General features: G+C 39.6%; 1 protein-coding gene across 2 annotated transcripts; it reads right to left on the reverse strand.

Moving 5' to 3' along the window:
- Positions 1-824: 824 nt before the first annotated feature.
- Positions 825-13,964, reverse strand: LOC139695754 (serine protease ea-like). Of its 2 annotated transcripts, none has more exons than XM_071594528.1 (6): positions 13,612-13,964; positions 10,774-11,154; positions 9,560-9,659; positions 7,807-8,018; positions 6,277-6,378; positions 825-1,598 (listed from the first exon to the last, which is right to left on the reverse strand). In XM_071594528.1, exons 1-6 carry the CDS (start codon positions 13,697-13,699, stop codon positions 1,279-1,281), a joined length of 1,203 nt encoding a protein of 400 aa, XP_071450629.1. In that variant the 5' UTR covers positions 13,700-13,964; the 3' UTR covers positions 825-1,278. The 2 variants fall into 2 exon arrangements, with proteins under 2 accessions (XP_071450629.1, XP_071450630.1); XM_071594529.1 differs by lacking the exon at positions 13,612-13,964 and adding an exon at positions 13,094-13,289.
- Between the last annotated feature and the right edge of the window lie 1,763 nt (positions 13,965-15,727).

The following is a 15,727-nucleotide window of genomic DNA, read 5'->3' on the forward strand; positions in this document are numbered from 1 at the left end:
AAAATTAAAAAAACAAAGGTTTTGCGATTTTCCAGAAAGAAAAAGGCTAAGCTAAGCATTAAAATAGGAGGCCAAAAACTAGAGCCGGTAGAACAGTTTACGTATCTCGGAAGTATTTTGGACAAACACGGTCAAATTGGTCGGGATATAAGGAGAAGAACTGCAATGAGGGAGTTGATAACATGGACGTTGAGTAAGGATATTAAGAATAAGACTCGTGAAAACTTAGAAATGGAGCGTATCTATGTACGGCGCGGAAACATGGTCATTGAAGCAGAAGGATAGACGTAGACTGGATGCTTTTGAAATGTGGGTGTGGAGAAGAATGGACAAGGTGAAATGGATCGAGAAGAAAACTAAGGAAATACTTGGTAGGGTGAGGAAGTAAAATGGGGAAGTACTTGGTATGGTGGTCGAAGAGAGGGGTTAGTTGGGAGAAATCCTATGGAGGCAGGAAAAATGAATGAGGGGCATATTGATCGGTAGTGAGATGTTAAAGACTGTAATGGAGGGGAGAATGTTAGGCAAACAAGGAAAGAGAAGGACCAGGATAGGGATATTGGACGGGATCAAGGGGGGAAGGAAGTACTCAGAGATGAAGAGGGACCTGATATAGAGTAGGTTGCTGGATTGTGTTTTGTAAAGGAGTCATAAAATATTTATTTGGTAGTTGTATCCATCCAAAACCCACCTTAACCGGTAGATTACCTTATAATATATATATATATATATATATATATATATATATATATATATATATATATTTATTTATTTATTTATTTATATTAAAGATTCAAAGATAAATTCCAAGAGACTGCTGCAGGTGCCGCAGCACTAACTTTTCACAGCCGCTAATATGCATATCAATGCAACAATTTCAGAGTGTAAAAATCATTCGCCTTGACCGGGACTCGAACCGGGATCCCTCGATATCCGACTTTTCCTCAAAGTTTGGCCGGCCACTTGGTCGGACATCGAGGGATCTGGATTCAAATCCCTGTCAAGGTGAATGGTTTTTACACTCTGAAATTGTTGCATAAAACACTTAGTTGATCAGAAGTAGCAGATCCTAGATTGCTCCCTGGATTATTCCTCCTGCCACATTCATTCCCTGAGTAGGTTGATTTCAGTTCGGTCTTCTAGAGTCACAGAAATCGTCCGTGCGTCGAAAAAAGCTCTCTTCGCACGTAAACCTTTTCCTTTCTAGGTAAATAACACTGTTTCGGTCGAGGAAGCTGGAGGCACTCATTCGACGGTTGGAAAAATAAATACTCTGCATTAAGGTTTCATGTTATCCAGGATCCACTTCATGAAGTGTCCGACCCGCGTGTAGACCGCGGGCTGTCCGGGCGACCCGCATTTCTTGGGCCCGTAAGACACGATCCCATGCTGAATGGTCCGAGCGCTCTTCTGGATATTTCCGAAGAAAGCGAGCGGACCCCCGGAGTCGCCGTAGCAGGAATCCCCGCCGTCCCTCACACCTCCGGCGCAGAGCTGGCTGACGTTCGAGATGGGGAGCACGCCCCTGAAAGCCTCGGCACACTGGGAATGAGACGTCACCGGCACGGACACCTTTAAAAGCACTGGAGATGGTTCAACTGGAAGGAGAAATGGAGGCAATTGAAGTACTAAGGACGTCGTTTGAAGACTTGGACAACCAGCGGTACTGGTTATTAGCGCAACGAAAATGTTACACAGTGTGCTAACAGAATACCATGATTGAATAATTTCAACAAATTTAGCTAATTTCTTCTTTCACTTGACGAAATATTTCCTGTTGAAGGGTTCAGGAAAATTTCCTTTCAAATCTAACTACGAGCCAACGTACTTGCCTTCGTGGTTAGAATAGATGAAATCAATAGAAGGAAAAATTAGGAAGAGAATAATATGGATGCCTATAATAATATTCTAGTCGCCCCAGAAGGGAGAACGAAATGGTTTGGACATACGTGCGCGACAGATGAAGGAGGAGGGTGACGGTCACCAAATCGTTGTCTAAAATTTTGTGGTTTTCATAGCAAAAACAATATATGAAAATCACAAATCTTTCTCGATTGCTCTCCAAGATGCAGAGAGCATATTGTCTGATCCCACACATATGAAGTGCATTGCCCAAAATATCCACGACAGCAATCATCCCGAAGGTCGGTTCGATAGGTGGGAGTAGAGCTAACCTCGTACTAAGCCATATATAAGGCGTGTGACATTTGCACGTCAGAATTTGGCTGGCAAGAGTTAGTTCCTCCCTTTAGGCACATAGTAACCTCCAACATTCAAAATTTATGTTGCATACATAATTATTATTATTATATCAACCTCGTTGCAATCAGGCAATTTTCCCGGTGGTAATGGTCAAGTATCGCCAGCGGTCACCCTTACAGTGCACATATATACGAGGGTCATCCGGAAAGTAGTACCCGTTCGTGAAATAAAGACACAAAAGTAAATATTAACAAACATAAAAAAATTTATTTGAAAGAGGATACTTTAAACTACTTCTCAACATAATCTCCAAGCAAATTAAGGCATTTGTCATAACGTGTGACAAGTTTCTGTATTCCTGCTGCATAGTCCTTCGCCGCCAGTTCATTGAGATACGCGAGGGACCCATCTTGCACAAATTTTTGCATAATGCAGATGGTGTTTAACAATTTCATGAACAATTGTTCGAGAAACATTGGGAAAATGCTCACAGATGTCATCAATTGTGACGCGCCGATCGTTCCTCACGAATTCGTCAACTGAGCTCACCAGTTGGTCTGTAATGACAGACGGTCTCCCCGAACGCTCATCGTCGTGTGTGTTCCCCCTCCCCATGTTGAAGTTGCGACACCACCGCCGAACAGACGACTCGTCCATTACATTGTCTCCATACACCTCCTTTAATTGGCGATGAATATCACATGGGCGAACGTTTCTTGCATTGAGGAATTTAATCACTGCCCTCACTTCACAACTGGCGGCGTTCTCAATTTTTTTAAACATTGTAAACAATCACAGAAACAACACAGGCAATGCTAGCGTCACGCAACTTGGCTCAGAGAAGGCAGACAAGCCACTGAAGCTATCTGACCTCGTCCAGCGGCTACTCGCGTCGTCAGCACTTCATGCGGCACGAACGGGTACTACTTTCCGGATGACCCTCGTACATACACAAGAATAACAGATATGAGACAAAATACTCTTATACACAATTACACTTAAAGATTACTCTCCACACCTTTAACATCACACATGGGCTAGTTCAGCTACTCAGGGCTGAGCTACTCCGTCCATCGCCGCACTCCTCCCATAATCACACACACTTCAATTTCATATACCGTTCAAAATCACACACCGTTAACATATCATTCACTTTTGCAATACAACTTCTCACGCCGTGAACACCACATATAAACAATATTTTAATAAGTGCAATAGTATAATAATCACTGATCAATGAAGTGTATCACCCAGTGGATGCTTTGCACTTATTCTTAAAACTCCTAAAATTGGATGGAAAAGGCTCAAACAAACCTACAGGCAGCTGGTTCCAATCAATTATAGTTCTATTTAAAAAAGAGTATTTTTTCTTATTTGTTTTTTGCGTCCTTATTTTTATTTTCAAACTATGATCGTTTTTTCCCTTAAAGTTAGGTTTTTCTATCTCTTTCCATTAATCTTCCCACGCTTCGTCCTTTTTAACAATTCTATAAAAGGAGCCAAACCTACTCCTTTTTCTTCTATTTTTCAAACTCTCTCATTTCAGTATGTCCAACATTCCTGTGACACTATCTGTTCTTTTGTACCTTCCGAGTACATATCTAGCTGCCTTTCTTTGAACTTTTTCTATCTTTTTAATATGTCCCACCTCATATGGATCCCATACTATGGAGGAGTATTCTAGGATAGGAATAACCAGTACCTTATATTCTTTTTCTTTTGTGGCTACGCTACTTAGTAAAAGAAAATCAATTAATTTTTGTGAGTTTGCTTAATACATGAAATATATTCTTATTCTGATCTCAATTATAATATCAATCATCACCATCATACTGACGCAAGTAGCAGTCACCACTGAAATATACAAAAGTTGAGCCTTCTTTTCTATTACTTGTTTCTTTATTTTGTCGAAATTTTTGTTACAGCAAATCTCGAACAAAAAAGAGAGATTTTCTCAGGGTGAAAGAGGGAAGGAAAGGGTTGGAAGGAGAGAGGGGGAGAGAAGAGAGGCTGTTAGTGCGCTTACTGAGCCTTATATACACAGGGATTTTTGCAATCCCTCTGCACCTAAATGCATACACACCGATGTGTACTCTGATTCTTACCTCAAATACTTCTTGCTACTTCCATCAGGGATACAAGGGAGAATTTATCGAATGTGGTAAGGGGTATGTTTAGAATAGCGGTGTGCTTTATTTTTATAAGCGGAAGTGGCCATTGGGATTTGGATCTCGATTCATATTTTCTCTCTGATTTGCTCAACATTATTTATCAGAAAAACTTTAATGATATTACGCACTTGAGACATAACATATAAAAAGTTTGATGAACAATAATTTTTAAACTCAGCTTTGCTGAAAGAGCAAAGCTCACTTTCAGAGGAGTAAATACGTTGAGATTCTGATTTACGAACAACGGTTTGGCAAGAGAAAATAAAATTGGAAACGACATAATTGGAAAAATTCTCCCGAAGAAAGATGATAGCAATCGATGGCTAATATTCAGGGAATTCATTTGAGGGCGATCGATAACAGACGCCTGAGTAAAACCCTCGAAAGGAAAATGAGTGAATAAAACATTGGGCATATTCTGAGCCACAACTGTTCACAAGAGCTCATTATGAAAGAGAAAGCTCGATGGTAGAAGTAATAACAGAATACGAAATGATAGAAAATACATTAAAAAAGAAAAGAATAGTAAATACATTGATGTGAATCGTAGCGCTGATCGAATCCAAAACCTGATTTTTAAGACAGGAGGATGAATGGGTTGCAGGATTTTGAGAAGTCGGTGAAGATAAAATTGGGCGAGGTTTGCTGGCTTGAGGGAATGGCGATAAAATAAGCTGTAATACAATAAGAAGACGAGGAAATGCTGGGCCAAATCCAAAAAAGACGGAAAAAGCGGATAGGGGAAATATGTAATTTAGCGGGAGTTGGAAGCTGAATGGCAGGATAGAGTGGAGATTGCTAAATGAGAGTGGTATAGGAAGGAATAGAATTGGTTTTTTGGACGGCATGAAGGCAGATAGAAGGGAGGAAAAGATAGAGAAGGAATTGATGAAGGGCGACAATGAGTTCCGGAGAAGACAATCGTCTTAAGGGGCCGTACAAAGGCTGTCTTTATTTCGCAGATAACCGTGAATGAAATAGAAAACCCGTACCTCTGTAAGTAGTCTATGTATAGTTCTATCATGAGCTGTTATGATATCCTCAGTCCGTGTTACATCATTGATCGCGGTCTTCGCCTACGATCCGATAATGATCACTTTCGAATGTGTGCGAAGCATTTCATGACGTTTCGCCTCACGCCGCAGCGAGCGTCATCTTCGCTCATGAAGTTGCTCCATACGACTCGAGTGAAACGTTGGGCAACGTAATCCTCCGTACGCACCCACACTCCTAAACCATTTCATCATGTGCCGAATGCCACTATATTTGTGGAACTACGGTGTTGAGATTAGAACAAAGTATATGCGATGATTAGTTTGTTATCATTAAGTAATGTGTATGAAAAGGCCAAAGACCAACAGTCAATACTTCCTTGGGGTGGAGTCTGAATAAATCGAGTTGAACATTCGGATTGCTGATCTTTAGCGCCTAATGAGTTTTCATTTAAATTATAGGTATTCGGAGCTTCCCTGACGAATCAACATCTACACAATCCCGCATACGCCGCCGCAAGGGTGTCGGCTGGGTGCGTAAGGGAAACATCTATGCATGCAGAAAGAAAATTCACTTCAATATATGAAAAACACACCCCTGCACATGCACACTACAATGCAACAATTGCTGGGCTAATTTAACTAAAACAAATCCTAAGTGGGATTTATAGAATAGTTTAATACTTTTTTGACGATTATGTCTCTGATCATCAATCAATGACTGTGTCATAGGTTGGAAGTTTTTGCTGGAATTGTCTCATTGAAGATGTTATCTCAAAGAGAAACTTTAATTCATTGGAAGATCAGTAAATTCTTAATTATTTTTTAAAATAAGATAACGTTGTTCAGTAGTTCAGCCAATAGGATTCATGCATAAAAAATATCCTTGCTCCCTCTCAGAAATTACTTACGATCCTCTGTTGCTCCCCATCCCGAAATTACCACTTTTTGGCCGGTTAGATTTTCCGTCTGCGTGGCGTAATTCACAGGAAGGCAAATCGGCCGCACAGCGTCTAAACGATGGAGCGAAAATTGGATTAGGTGAAAAACGCCAAATGGGACAGTAAAAATCTGCACATATAAAACTTCATCTTCAAAAAATGTCTTAGTCTTTGATATTAATCAAAAGCAAAAAGATATATGCTCAGGGACAACTTGCTAATTTGTCAATAATCAAACTAAAAATTAAATTTTAAAGGAGATATCACTTCCTGATGAACCTATGGAAGCACAAAATACATTATTAATTGTTATCTTGCAGAGACAAAGAATTTATTTCTCTGTAAATATTGCCTTTTCATTTGCTATAAACACACCCGAACCTACGTGAAATATCCAAATAATCAAAAGCACTCTTAAAGACTAACTTCATTAAAATGATCAAATGTTATATACATTATTTAGCTTCATCAACCACATTTAACGTTGTAACCAATTAATCAGAAAGTTTTTGTTTCTACGAAAAAGGCGGCAAATGTACAAACAAGCGTAAACGTAGCTGATTAAAAAGTAAATTAAATTCGGCGACTCACTTTTCATAGATTTAAGTGGATTAGTTGTTATAACTGCAGATTAAAACATATTGATAACACATGTGTCAAACAAAAGTCATATGTGAAAAATATATTATCTTATGACATTTCAAACCGATTTTCTTTCATCACATTACCAGTATACTAATAACCAGTGTACTTCCCATCAAAATGTCTAGCGTTGACGCTGTTATCGCATTATTTAGATTAAATAAAACCCTATTATAATGTACACAAAGAATACACACAGCTCCGTAATTCCTTAAGATCGGTGAAATGGGTTTTATTAAAATAATTGAATTATAACTTGTCTGGAATATCACCTCTTCGGCAAAATGACGCTTTAAATTAAAAAATATAAATTTTTTACCATAAGGTGTAGAATGTCAGCTTTAACAGCGTGCCTAATTACACATATAGTACCCAGTGGTAGCAAATTAAAGTATGCCCATTATTAGTCTGAAAAAGATAATGGGATGAAGGAAACATTCAAATACTAATAATATCCCTCCCCAACTCTAATACCTCATGGCATTTAAGTGCTCGGAAACCCCAAGAAAACTACTTTTAGAATGACTGGCACTTTGGAAAACAATAATGAATGTTTATATATAGTGTAAAAATTCCCACGGAGTTTATTGAATTAACATGTTTATGTAGAAGCAATGAATCAATGTCCAGGCATGTTATTTAGTATTACGTACTTTTTCAGCAATGCATTTTCCTATCATTTCTATTCTTATTTATATTATTTGTTTCTGGGAAGTTTTCCGTAATATATTTTAAACTTCGAGTACTTATAAACTGTGGAAAAGGTCAAAATTGGATAAACGATGGTATTATAGGTCATACAGCCTCTCCGTTTAATGATTTCTGTGGAAAATGGCGCATAATACTGATTATTTTTACCATGAGTGAAGTCGATAGGTGTCTTCAGCCTCAAGAGGGCAATGTCGTAATGTAGAGTCGGCTTGCCCACGTATCTCGGGTGCGGTATCGCTCGCTCGACTGCTATGTCTTGAGGAGACGGAGAGCAGACTTTAGAATACTTCTTGCTGTCTTTGTCCACTTGGCAGTCGATGGGAGAGGTCAAATTATGCTCTCCTACTCTCACGGAAACTCTGTGAAACATGAAAGTTTAATAATCAATAGCAATTAACCTGCAAACAAAAATATAGATTTAAAATTATTATAGACTTTAGTAAAATAATTGCCATCTAATTGTGTACATTTAGTTTAAGTTACGAACTTAAAGGTCAAACCAAGGGTTGGCATGAACTCGCACGCATTTAAGGATAATAGGAAAATTCTTTCACGCATTGCAATTAATGAAATAAAATATGACAAGAAAAAAGGCAATATGTGGTAGGTTTAGAAAATCTTTAAATTAGTCGATCTTGTTTACACATTCAAACACGAAATCTCGCCAAACGGCGAACAAAAACTCATTTATATAGAAACAGATATAAGGAAAAGGGATAGGAACACACATAAAGGACAAACAAAGGAGAAGTGGGGAAGGCGGAATCAGGAAAATCACGAGTGTAAAAACATTTCCTAGACTGGGACTTGAACTCCGGATCTTACCACTTGCCGGGCGGAGGCTCTTGAGCTTTGAGGAAAGTTCTTGAGCTATTGAGCCACTTGAGCTATCCAGGAAACGTAATTTATACTGAGATCTGCAATGCTTTATCCAACCAAGTTCCCCAATTCTTTTGGCCAAGAGATGGCGTTGGGAAGCTGTTTCACCCACCAAAGGAGAAATAACCTACTGCTGATTTTTTAACACATTTATCTTTTCCCTTTATTTTGTGTTTATGTTTCATTTTTACTGTTCAAAATATTCCTTCAACTTTTAGTACTGGCGAACAGTATATTTTCGCATTAAAAATTATTTGTTTTTTCTCCGCTGATGAAATTATTCAATTGTATTCTATTGTTTCAGGCTTCACTTCGTGGAAGTATTTAATATCCATTACTAAAAAAGAAAGAAAGACTTGTACTTTTCCACAGATTTTATTATACGGTTCAAATACCGTACCGTATAATACAATATTGTACCGTATAATAAAATCTGTGGAAAAGTACGAGTCTTTCTTTCTTTTTTAGTAATGGATGTTATGCAATTGTCTTCACAATGTGCTCCGTTTCATTTTCGTTCCTCCCTGTGGTGATAATTTTAACCATCGCAAATAAGCAGTCGAGTATTCCAGGTTTTTCAGCCAAATATCAACCAAATGACCACTGTTATATGATTCCTGCCTCAAGAAACAGTGTCATATAGACGTTAACATAGGGGTTAGACATGAAGGGTTTGGGAAATAGGATAATAAAACTAGATACTTGATAACATGACGAGGAGGCAGCGGGTGCCCTAATGTTGACCTAGTGTTGACAGGGTACCATGTAGATATGGATGGAGAGTAAAACTTGTAAATTTGTTTACAGTTGATTAGTTGCGTCCATATGCCGACTCTTGAACTACTCTACCATGGCTTGCAACAGCGCTGTAGGACAAGGATTTTTGGAAGCAAACTATTCGTATTTTCGGGGACACGAAAAAATGTAGCCGTGTGGAATAGATTTTCATGAATTACTCCTTATTAAAATATTTTAAAATGGAAAATAATTATGTTAAATTTAATAGAAAAAGGATACTCACAGGTTTAGACCAGCTGGAAGGCGAGTGACGCAGTGAGCGGCTGTGAGGATGTATCGGTCGCTGATTACCGTCCCCCCACACTTAAACGGCGATCCGCTTTCTAAAGAGAGACCAGGCAAAAGCGAATATTTACTATGATACAATGGCACCATTATACGAGGAATTTCATGCGAGGTTCAGTAATCTCATTAACTTCTTTCCGTTCCAAAGAGATTCTGAGAATCTTCCTTGCTGAAAAAATTATTAACATAATTTCACAAATGCGTAGAACATATAACAGCTTTCAAGCAATTGATGATGAAGTTCAGCACGATGCTGAAGATGAAGTTTTAAAGGTATATTGTAAAATGTAAGTGACAGGGTTAGTTAGTAAATAATGATTAAGCTTGATCAATTTATAAATAAATAATGTTTCGAGGCGATACAAACCTAGTGAAAGCCAAAGTATATCTAAATAGACATCCTACTGACTTTGCATATATCCTTTATTTCGCAAATAATATTTTTCAGAGCTGAAAAATGAACAATAAATTGGCAAATAATCTCTACCTTCTAAAACGTACATTCCCAAAATATGGAAAGATAAATATTGGCAAGATATGGCAATATATGGAAAGATATTTTGGCAAGATTGTCTTTTTATTATTTTATTGCGGGGATACTAGCGAGTGAGGCTAGCCAGTGATTATTTATAGCCTTCCCTACTAATAAGAGGGTCCAGGGCTCAAAAGCCCACGTAAGAAACACTTCATTTTGGCGATACATGTTTAGTGAGGATTCCATCACTTCAAGACACCATATCAGTGGGCTGAACTAAAGATTTAGGTCGTGTTTTGCGGCGTACTACGTAGTCATAGACCTTTAGTGATGAGTTTTGGCGGCACAGTCTAAAAAATAGCATTACAAATTTCTAGAAATCATAAAATCGCACCGCCTGGATTTCTCGAAATGTGTTTTCGTACAAAATCTTACCAGCTCAGCCTCTCTTTGGGAGATGAATGTTTTAGCATAGGCATTGAATTCCCTAATCTGAAAGTAATCGAACTTTACGAGCCTCAAGACATTAGCTTGGGCCAGAGTGAGAGGCTCACAGCTGTCCAAATAAACCTCCAAGGTGATCACCGTGTTCTTTTATTCGAGATGTGCTAAATATTAGTGATTGACTCAACTAATGTTCAAAATCAAGACAGGAAAATTTACTGGTGAGCACCCACCGACGGTGTACGCAAGGAGGGTCATCCACGGGAGCTCCTTTAGCATGGCCTCCTCGCCGTTGATGATGCGTTCCCCGGACACCGGGCCGCATATGTCCAGCGGGAGGAGACTGAGTGACCGGTGCTGGCTCACGTCCTCCGTCTCCTTGCTCTCAGTGGACGCTGGTGGAGGGGTTGTACCCGCGGGTGGCTGATCGTTCGTCGGGCAGCACACCAGAGGGTCCTTGCCTTGGAACCCGCACTGGGATCTCTTCAGGAAGTCCCGTGTGGGTTGAGGCAAGGGTTTGGTCTGGAGTGCGCTGAGGAGCGGTGGGCAGCTCCGTATCCCGATACACGTCCCACGCATCCTGTTCGGATTGGTGCAAGCTTCTCCATGACCCACTGCGAAAACATTTTGGATGATAAACTAAATTTCAGTTTTGAGATATCCATTTCTACATTTTCTTCCTTACAACCACTTATTATTTTCATAAATGTGTACTTTTGTCAATGAGTAAGCTTTGACGGGACTGTTCAGGTCCGGAGACACTGGTGTCGTTGGGATACCCGGTTCACCTGAGTTACCAGACAGTGAATAAGCCAGTGGCGAAGATTGTCTGACGCGTTTTCTGCGGCATGCACTTCAAGAGCCTTAGGATTGCCTCTGTTCGCAAAATATTTTCTCAAACTTCCAAATCTCAAACTTTCATTTTAAGCATCAATCTTATTTTAAATTTAAAATGATTATAATGTTCAGTCGGATCTTAATTAATACGTATTTATCACGAACAGGTTGTTTTAAAGATACTATTTATATTTCTACATGCAGAGAATAAATATTTCCCTAATCTACTGATTCTTACCTCAGGAAACTTTAGCAAAATGATGAATTTTAACCGATATAGTCGTTAATTCATTACCTATGAGAAGTAAATAGGTCCCAAATTGGGCTTCATTTTCTACGTGCCCAGTTGTTGATTCTTCATCGTTTAACACAATCACATTAGTTTCTCTCCGACTTCATTCTGCAGATTCAGCAGTTATACTAATTTTTTTCTTTATGAGCTCGCAGTCAACTAAAATACAGAAAAATGGCCTTTAGTTTACGGAGGGCAATGGAAAAACGGCTATATCGTACTGGCTTTTTACCAATAGGGCACGGGTTCGAATCCCAGCGGCGTCGAATATTTTTCAGTGGTATCTCGATCCCTACTTTAGGTGTTTTGTGGAGGGAACTTTGAGTGAGTACGCCGTCCGTCGGATGGGACGTAAAGCTGTGGATCCCTTGGCGCCTTTCGATAAGAGTAGGCTAAAGCCGACGCCGGGTTTCGTCTCCACCCTTCATCTTTTTCGCTCCATCCCTAATGGCACAAATGACCTCAGCTGTCGGTCGCCACCCCTAAATACTACTACTACTGGAAAAACGGAGGAAGAGAGATATCCCTCGCGGACTCGACTTTCCTACTTTCAGCTTAAATTTTTTAAATTTAGAACGAAGTCACGAAGCTCGCCCATAAAATTATGGCATTGCTCTTTCTTTCATTTTTATTTGTAATTTACATTCGCATTACAATTGTAACTATGACACAATGACCGCTTTAAGCCAATACCGTGGCCTGACGCTCAGTCCGCGACAACCTACGACAGCCATCATGAACATGGCCGACGACAACTATCACAAGCAACGTCTCGCCGCCGGTTGATTATTTATTACATATACCACAGGAATTTATAATAGACATTCTGCGAACGAATAGCATTATTTACATAGTAAATTCTATTATACAACAAAAGATTTTTGCAACAAATGTACAAACACGCCGAAACAGCATCAACCTGAAGTGTGAAGGTTAAATTGAGGATATAAACTCTTGAATACATTTTTAAAATGCCTCTCTGACGAAGATATTAAATATTTATCATTAGTCCCATCTTACTATAGTAGGAGACATTATGAAAATAAAATTATGGAGATCAACTACATAGATACACGCACTTAAGCATCACATATTTTTTCTAATATCTAACCTTGGGAATACCTTTCTCTTTCGTATGCGCAAATCATTGTGTAATTGATTACGGAAAAGCACTATCAACAGAACTTTTAAATTAAAATAACAGTTTATTATTATTCTCTATTACGAAGCCCGGAAGATTCTTCGAGTGAAATTAAATAATGTTTCCAATTACGAATCTCTGATACATTAGACAATGTAACGATCACCATAGTTGAAATCTCTTCTTCGAAAATTTCTCAACAATTCAAGCACCATTATTGACAATGCCATAAGAGTTAGCTGTGCTAAAAGTTTAACAAAGAAAATTAAAGCTATTAGCTCACCCTGAAACCTGTGATACAATATCGTGCTCTCCCTCGAATATAGTACTTGCAGAGCAAACTAATGCTTAATATTAACATTTCTTGAAATGCATTTCACCACCAGAATCACACACAGGAAAACCCACACCTGGTTAATACCAACAATATCTTTTAAAAGTTTAAGAACACCGTTTTCGACACCACAGATTCGAAACTGCTCGGCAGACCGTCGTCTTGCTTGGATGGGCTGGAAATGGATTGTCGTTAAACTCGAGGAATCCATTGTCCAATCTCTCTGGCGCAATCCTCCACGTCCTTGTGTAGGACAACACAACGATCTCGCTCAAAAATAACCCCGATTTCCCATCATGCAACGCGAGAAAATTTCTAAGAGACGGATAGAAAAACAAAACCATTCGAGACGGAGCTGAACGTGGAGGGCCGGACATGCAGAAAACCAACGTTTCAACGTCCTGGCTTCCGTCGACTAAGACGTTCTGAGCGTCGATTGAAAATAATAATATCTCCACCTCACTTACAGGCGTGCGAATAATCCCAGAAAGTAGAAGTCATTAGGAGGAACGCCGCCAGGTAAGACAGGCCTTCAGTCTTCGCCATGCCCGCCATCTTCTGACGGAGAAGTGAAGACACCTGGGCCAAACACGGTCACCGTTGCCGTCTGCACTGCGTGGATCTCCTCCCCAGAGACGGAAATCAGGAACAGGGACGGGCACTCGACGCACGCACTGTAAACGTGTGTGCTTGTCCTCCAAACCACAACCTTCGAACTCCTCCACGGATGGCAGTAAAGCGACTCGATTTGCGGACTTTCCTGCGCCTGGAAGCCAGGTGATTGCGTCTAAACTAAGAAGAGTGATTACGCCGAACTGTATTTCCGCTCGCTGTGCCGATCAAATCAACAGGGATTAATCTACCGGTGGGATAAGAAGGAAAAATGCGGTGGAGGGAGTGATGTGATCTGAGAGACTGCGAGGGGAGGGGAAGACAAAAGAGGATGGAGGAAATAATCATGGGGAGAGTGGCGGATTCGAGGAATGTGAGGGGAAGAGCAGGCCGAGAGAAGGGGAGGAAACGGAGAGCTGGAGTGGGAACCCCCTCCCCACCCCCCCAACCCAAAGCGTGGTGCCTCTAACAGCCCAGTTTTATTCCCAAAGACACTAGTAATTACTTCCTTGTCGTTATCAAATGCCTAAAGCACAAATTTGCCTCCTCACGGTCACCGTCGACTATGAGTCGAATACTTACTACATCAACGCGAAACGAATAGCGTCACATTAAAGCATCTAGAGCTGGATTGAGAATCATTAGAACAAAGAATATCTAAGACTAAGTTGAATCCATTACATAAAATCAGAATTTTGTTTCAGTATGAAGGTTTCCTCGATTATTCATAACCCAACATTCATTTATTTGTTGGATCATGAGTAACAAATCGAGAAATCAGGAATAATAATAGTAAATAACCGAAGTCATTGTAGAAGCATTAAAAACATTAAATTTACAAGTCGGAACAAAATTAAACCTTGCAAAAACATCAGGTATATTTGTAGATGCATGTGTATATTAGTTGTTAGTTTTTGTGTAGGGTGTAAGGGTTTTTGCAAGAATGCATATCATGCTTCGTTTGTGGATTGTATTAATTTGTGGCTTTAGCATGCGGTTTTTGTTCTCTAAATTACCTGTGGTGCCCTAACACCCCCTGCCACACGCCCTTGCAGCGGCTTGCGGGGCATTAAGAGATGTAGATGTAGTTACTACATCAACGCGAAACTAAAAGAGTCATAGTAATTACTTCCTTGTCGTTATTAAATGCCTAAAACGCAAAGGAAGTTGCCTCCCCACGGTCACCGTCGAATAGCGTCACATTAAAGCATCTTAAGCTGGATTGGGAATCTTTAGAACAAAGAATATCTAAGACTATGTTGAATTAATTAAATGAATTCAGAACCGTTGGTTTCAGTATGAAGGTTTCCTCGATTATTCATGACCCAACATTCATCAATCATTTGGATCATGAGTACAAAATCGAGAAATAAATGTAAAAAATAGAAGAATCAAGGACTGGTTCTTTTCACTAGCAATACTGGACAGTAGATGTACAGGTATGTTTAGAGCCAGGAATAATGTTATTTTCCATCAGCAACGTCTATGCAATAAATTGCTTCCATTTTATACAGATATTTTACCGAAAGTCACTGATTCCAGGATTGAACAGGGTACAGAGAAGGGCATCCACTTTTACGAAAAATTCTACATCTATATAATACCCCGCAAGCCGCCGCAAAGGCGCGTGGCGGGGGTTTTAGGTCACCACCCATAAAAATCAACAAAACCACATGCAAAAACAACACATCCATGCAAATCTATACCCGCAGAGGCAAAAACCCCTTCATCTCACACGCATGCACATACATACATCATAAACCAACAAACAATTGCACCCCAGGATGTAGCATTAAATCCATCCAACAACGCGCATGCCAGAATATGAAATGTAAGAAGGCGAAATTCCACTACCACATGAACTTGCAACATAATAAAAATTCGTACTAAAGGACACAAAGCGTCAAACATTTGCGATTTGGGAATCCTTGGATATGCAAAATGTCAGAGCTAGATTATACCTTTTGCAAA

This window comes from Hetaerina americana, unplaced genomic scaffold (genome assembly GCF_022747635.1).
Source record: "Hetaerina americana unplaced genomic scaffold, ioHetAmer1.1.p SCAF_63, whole genome shotgun sequence".
In the NCBI taxonomy this organism is placed as follows: Eukaryota; Metazoa; Arthropoda; class Insecta; order Odonata; family Calopterygidae; genus Hetaerina; species Hetaerina americana.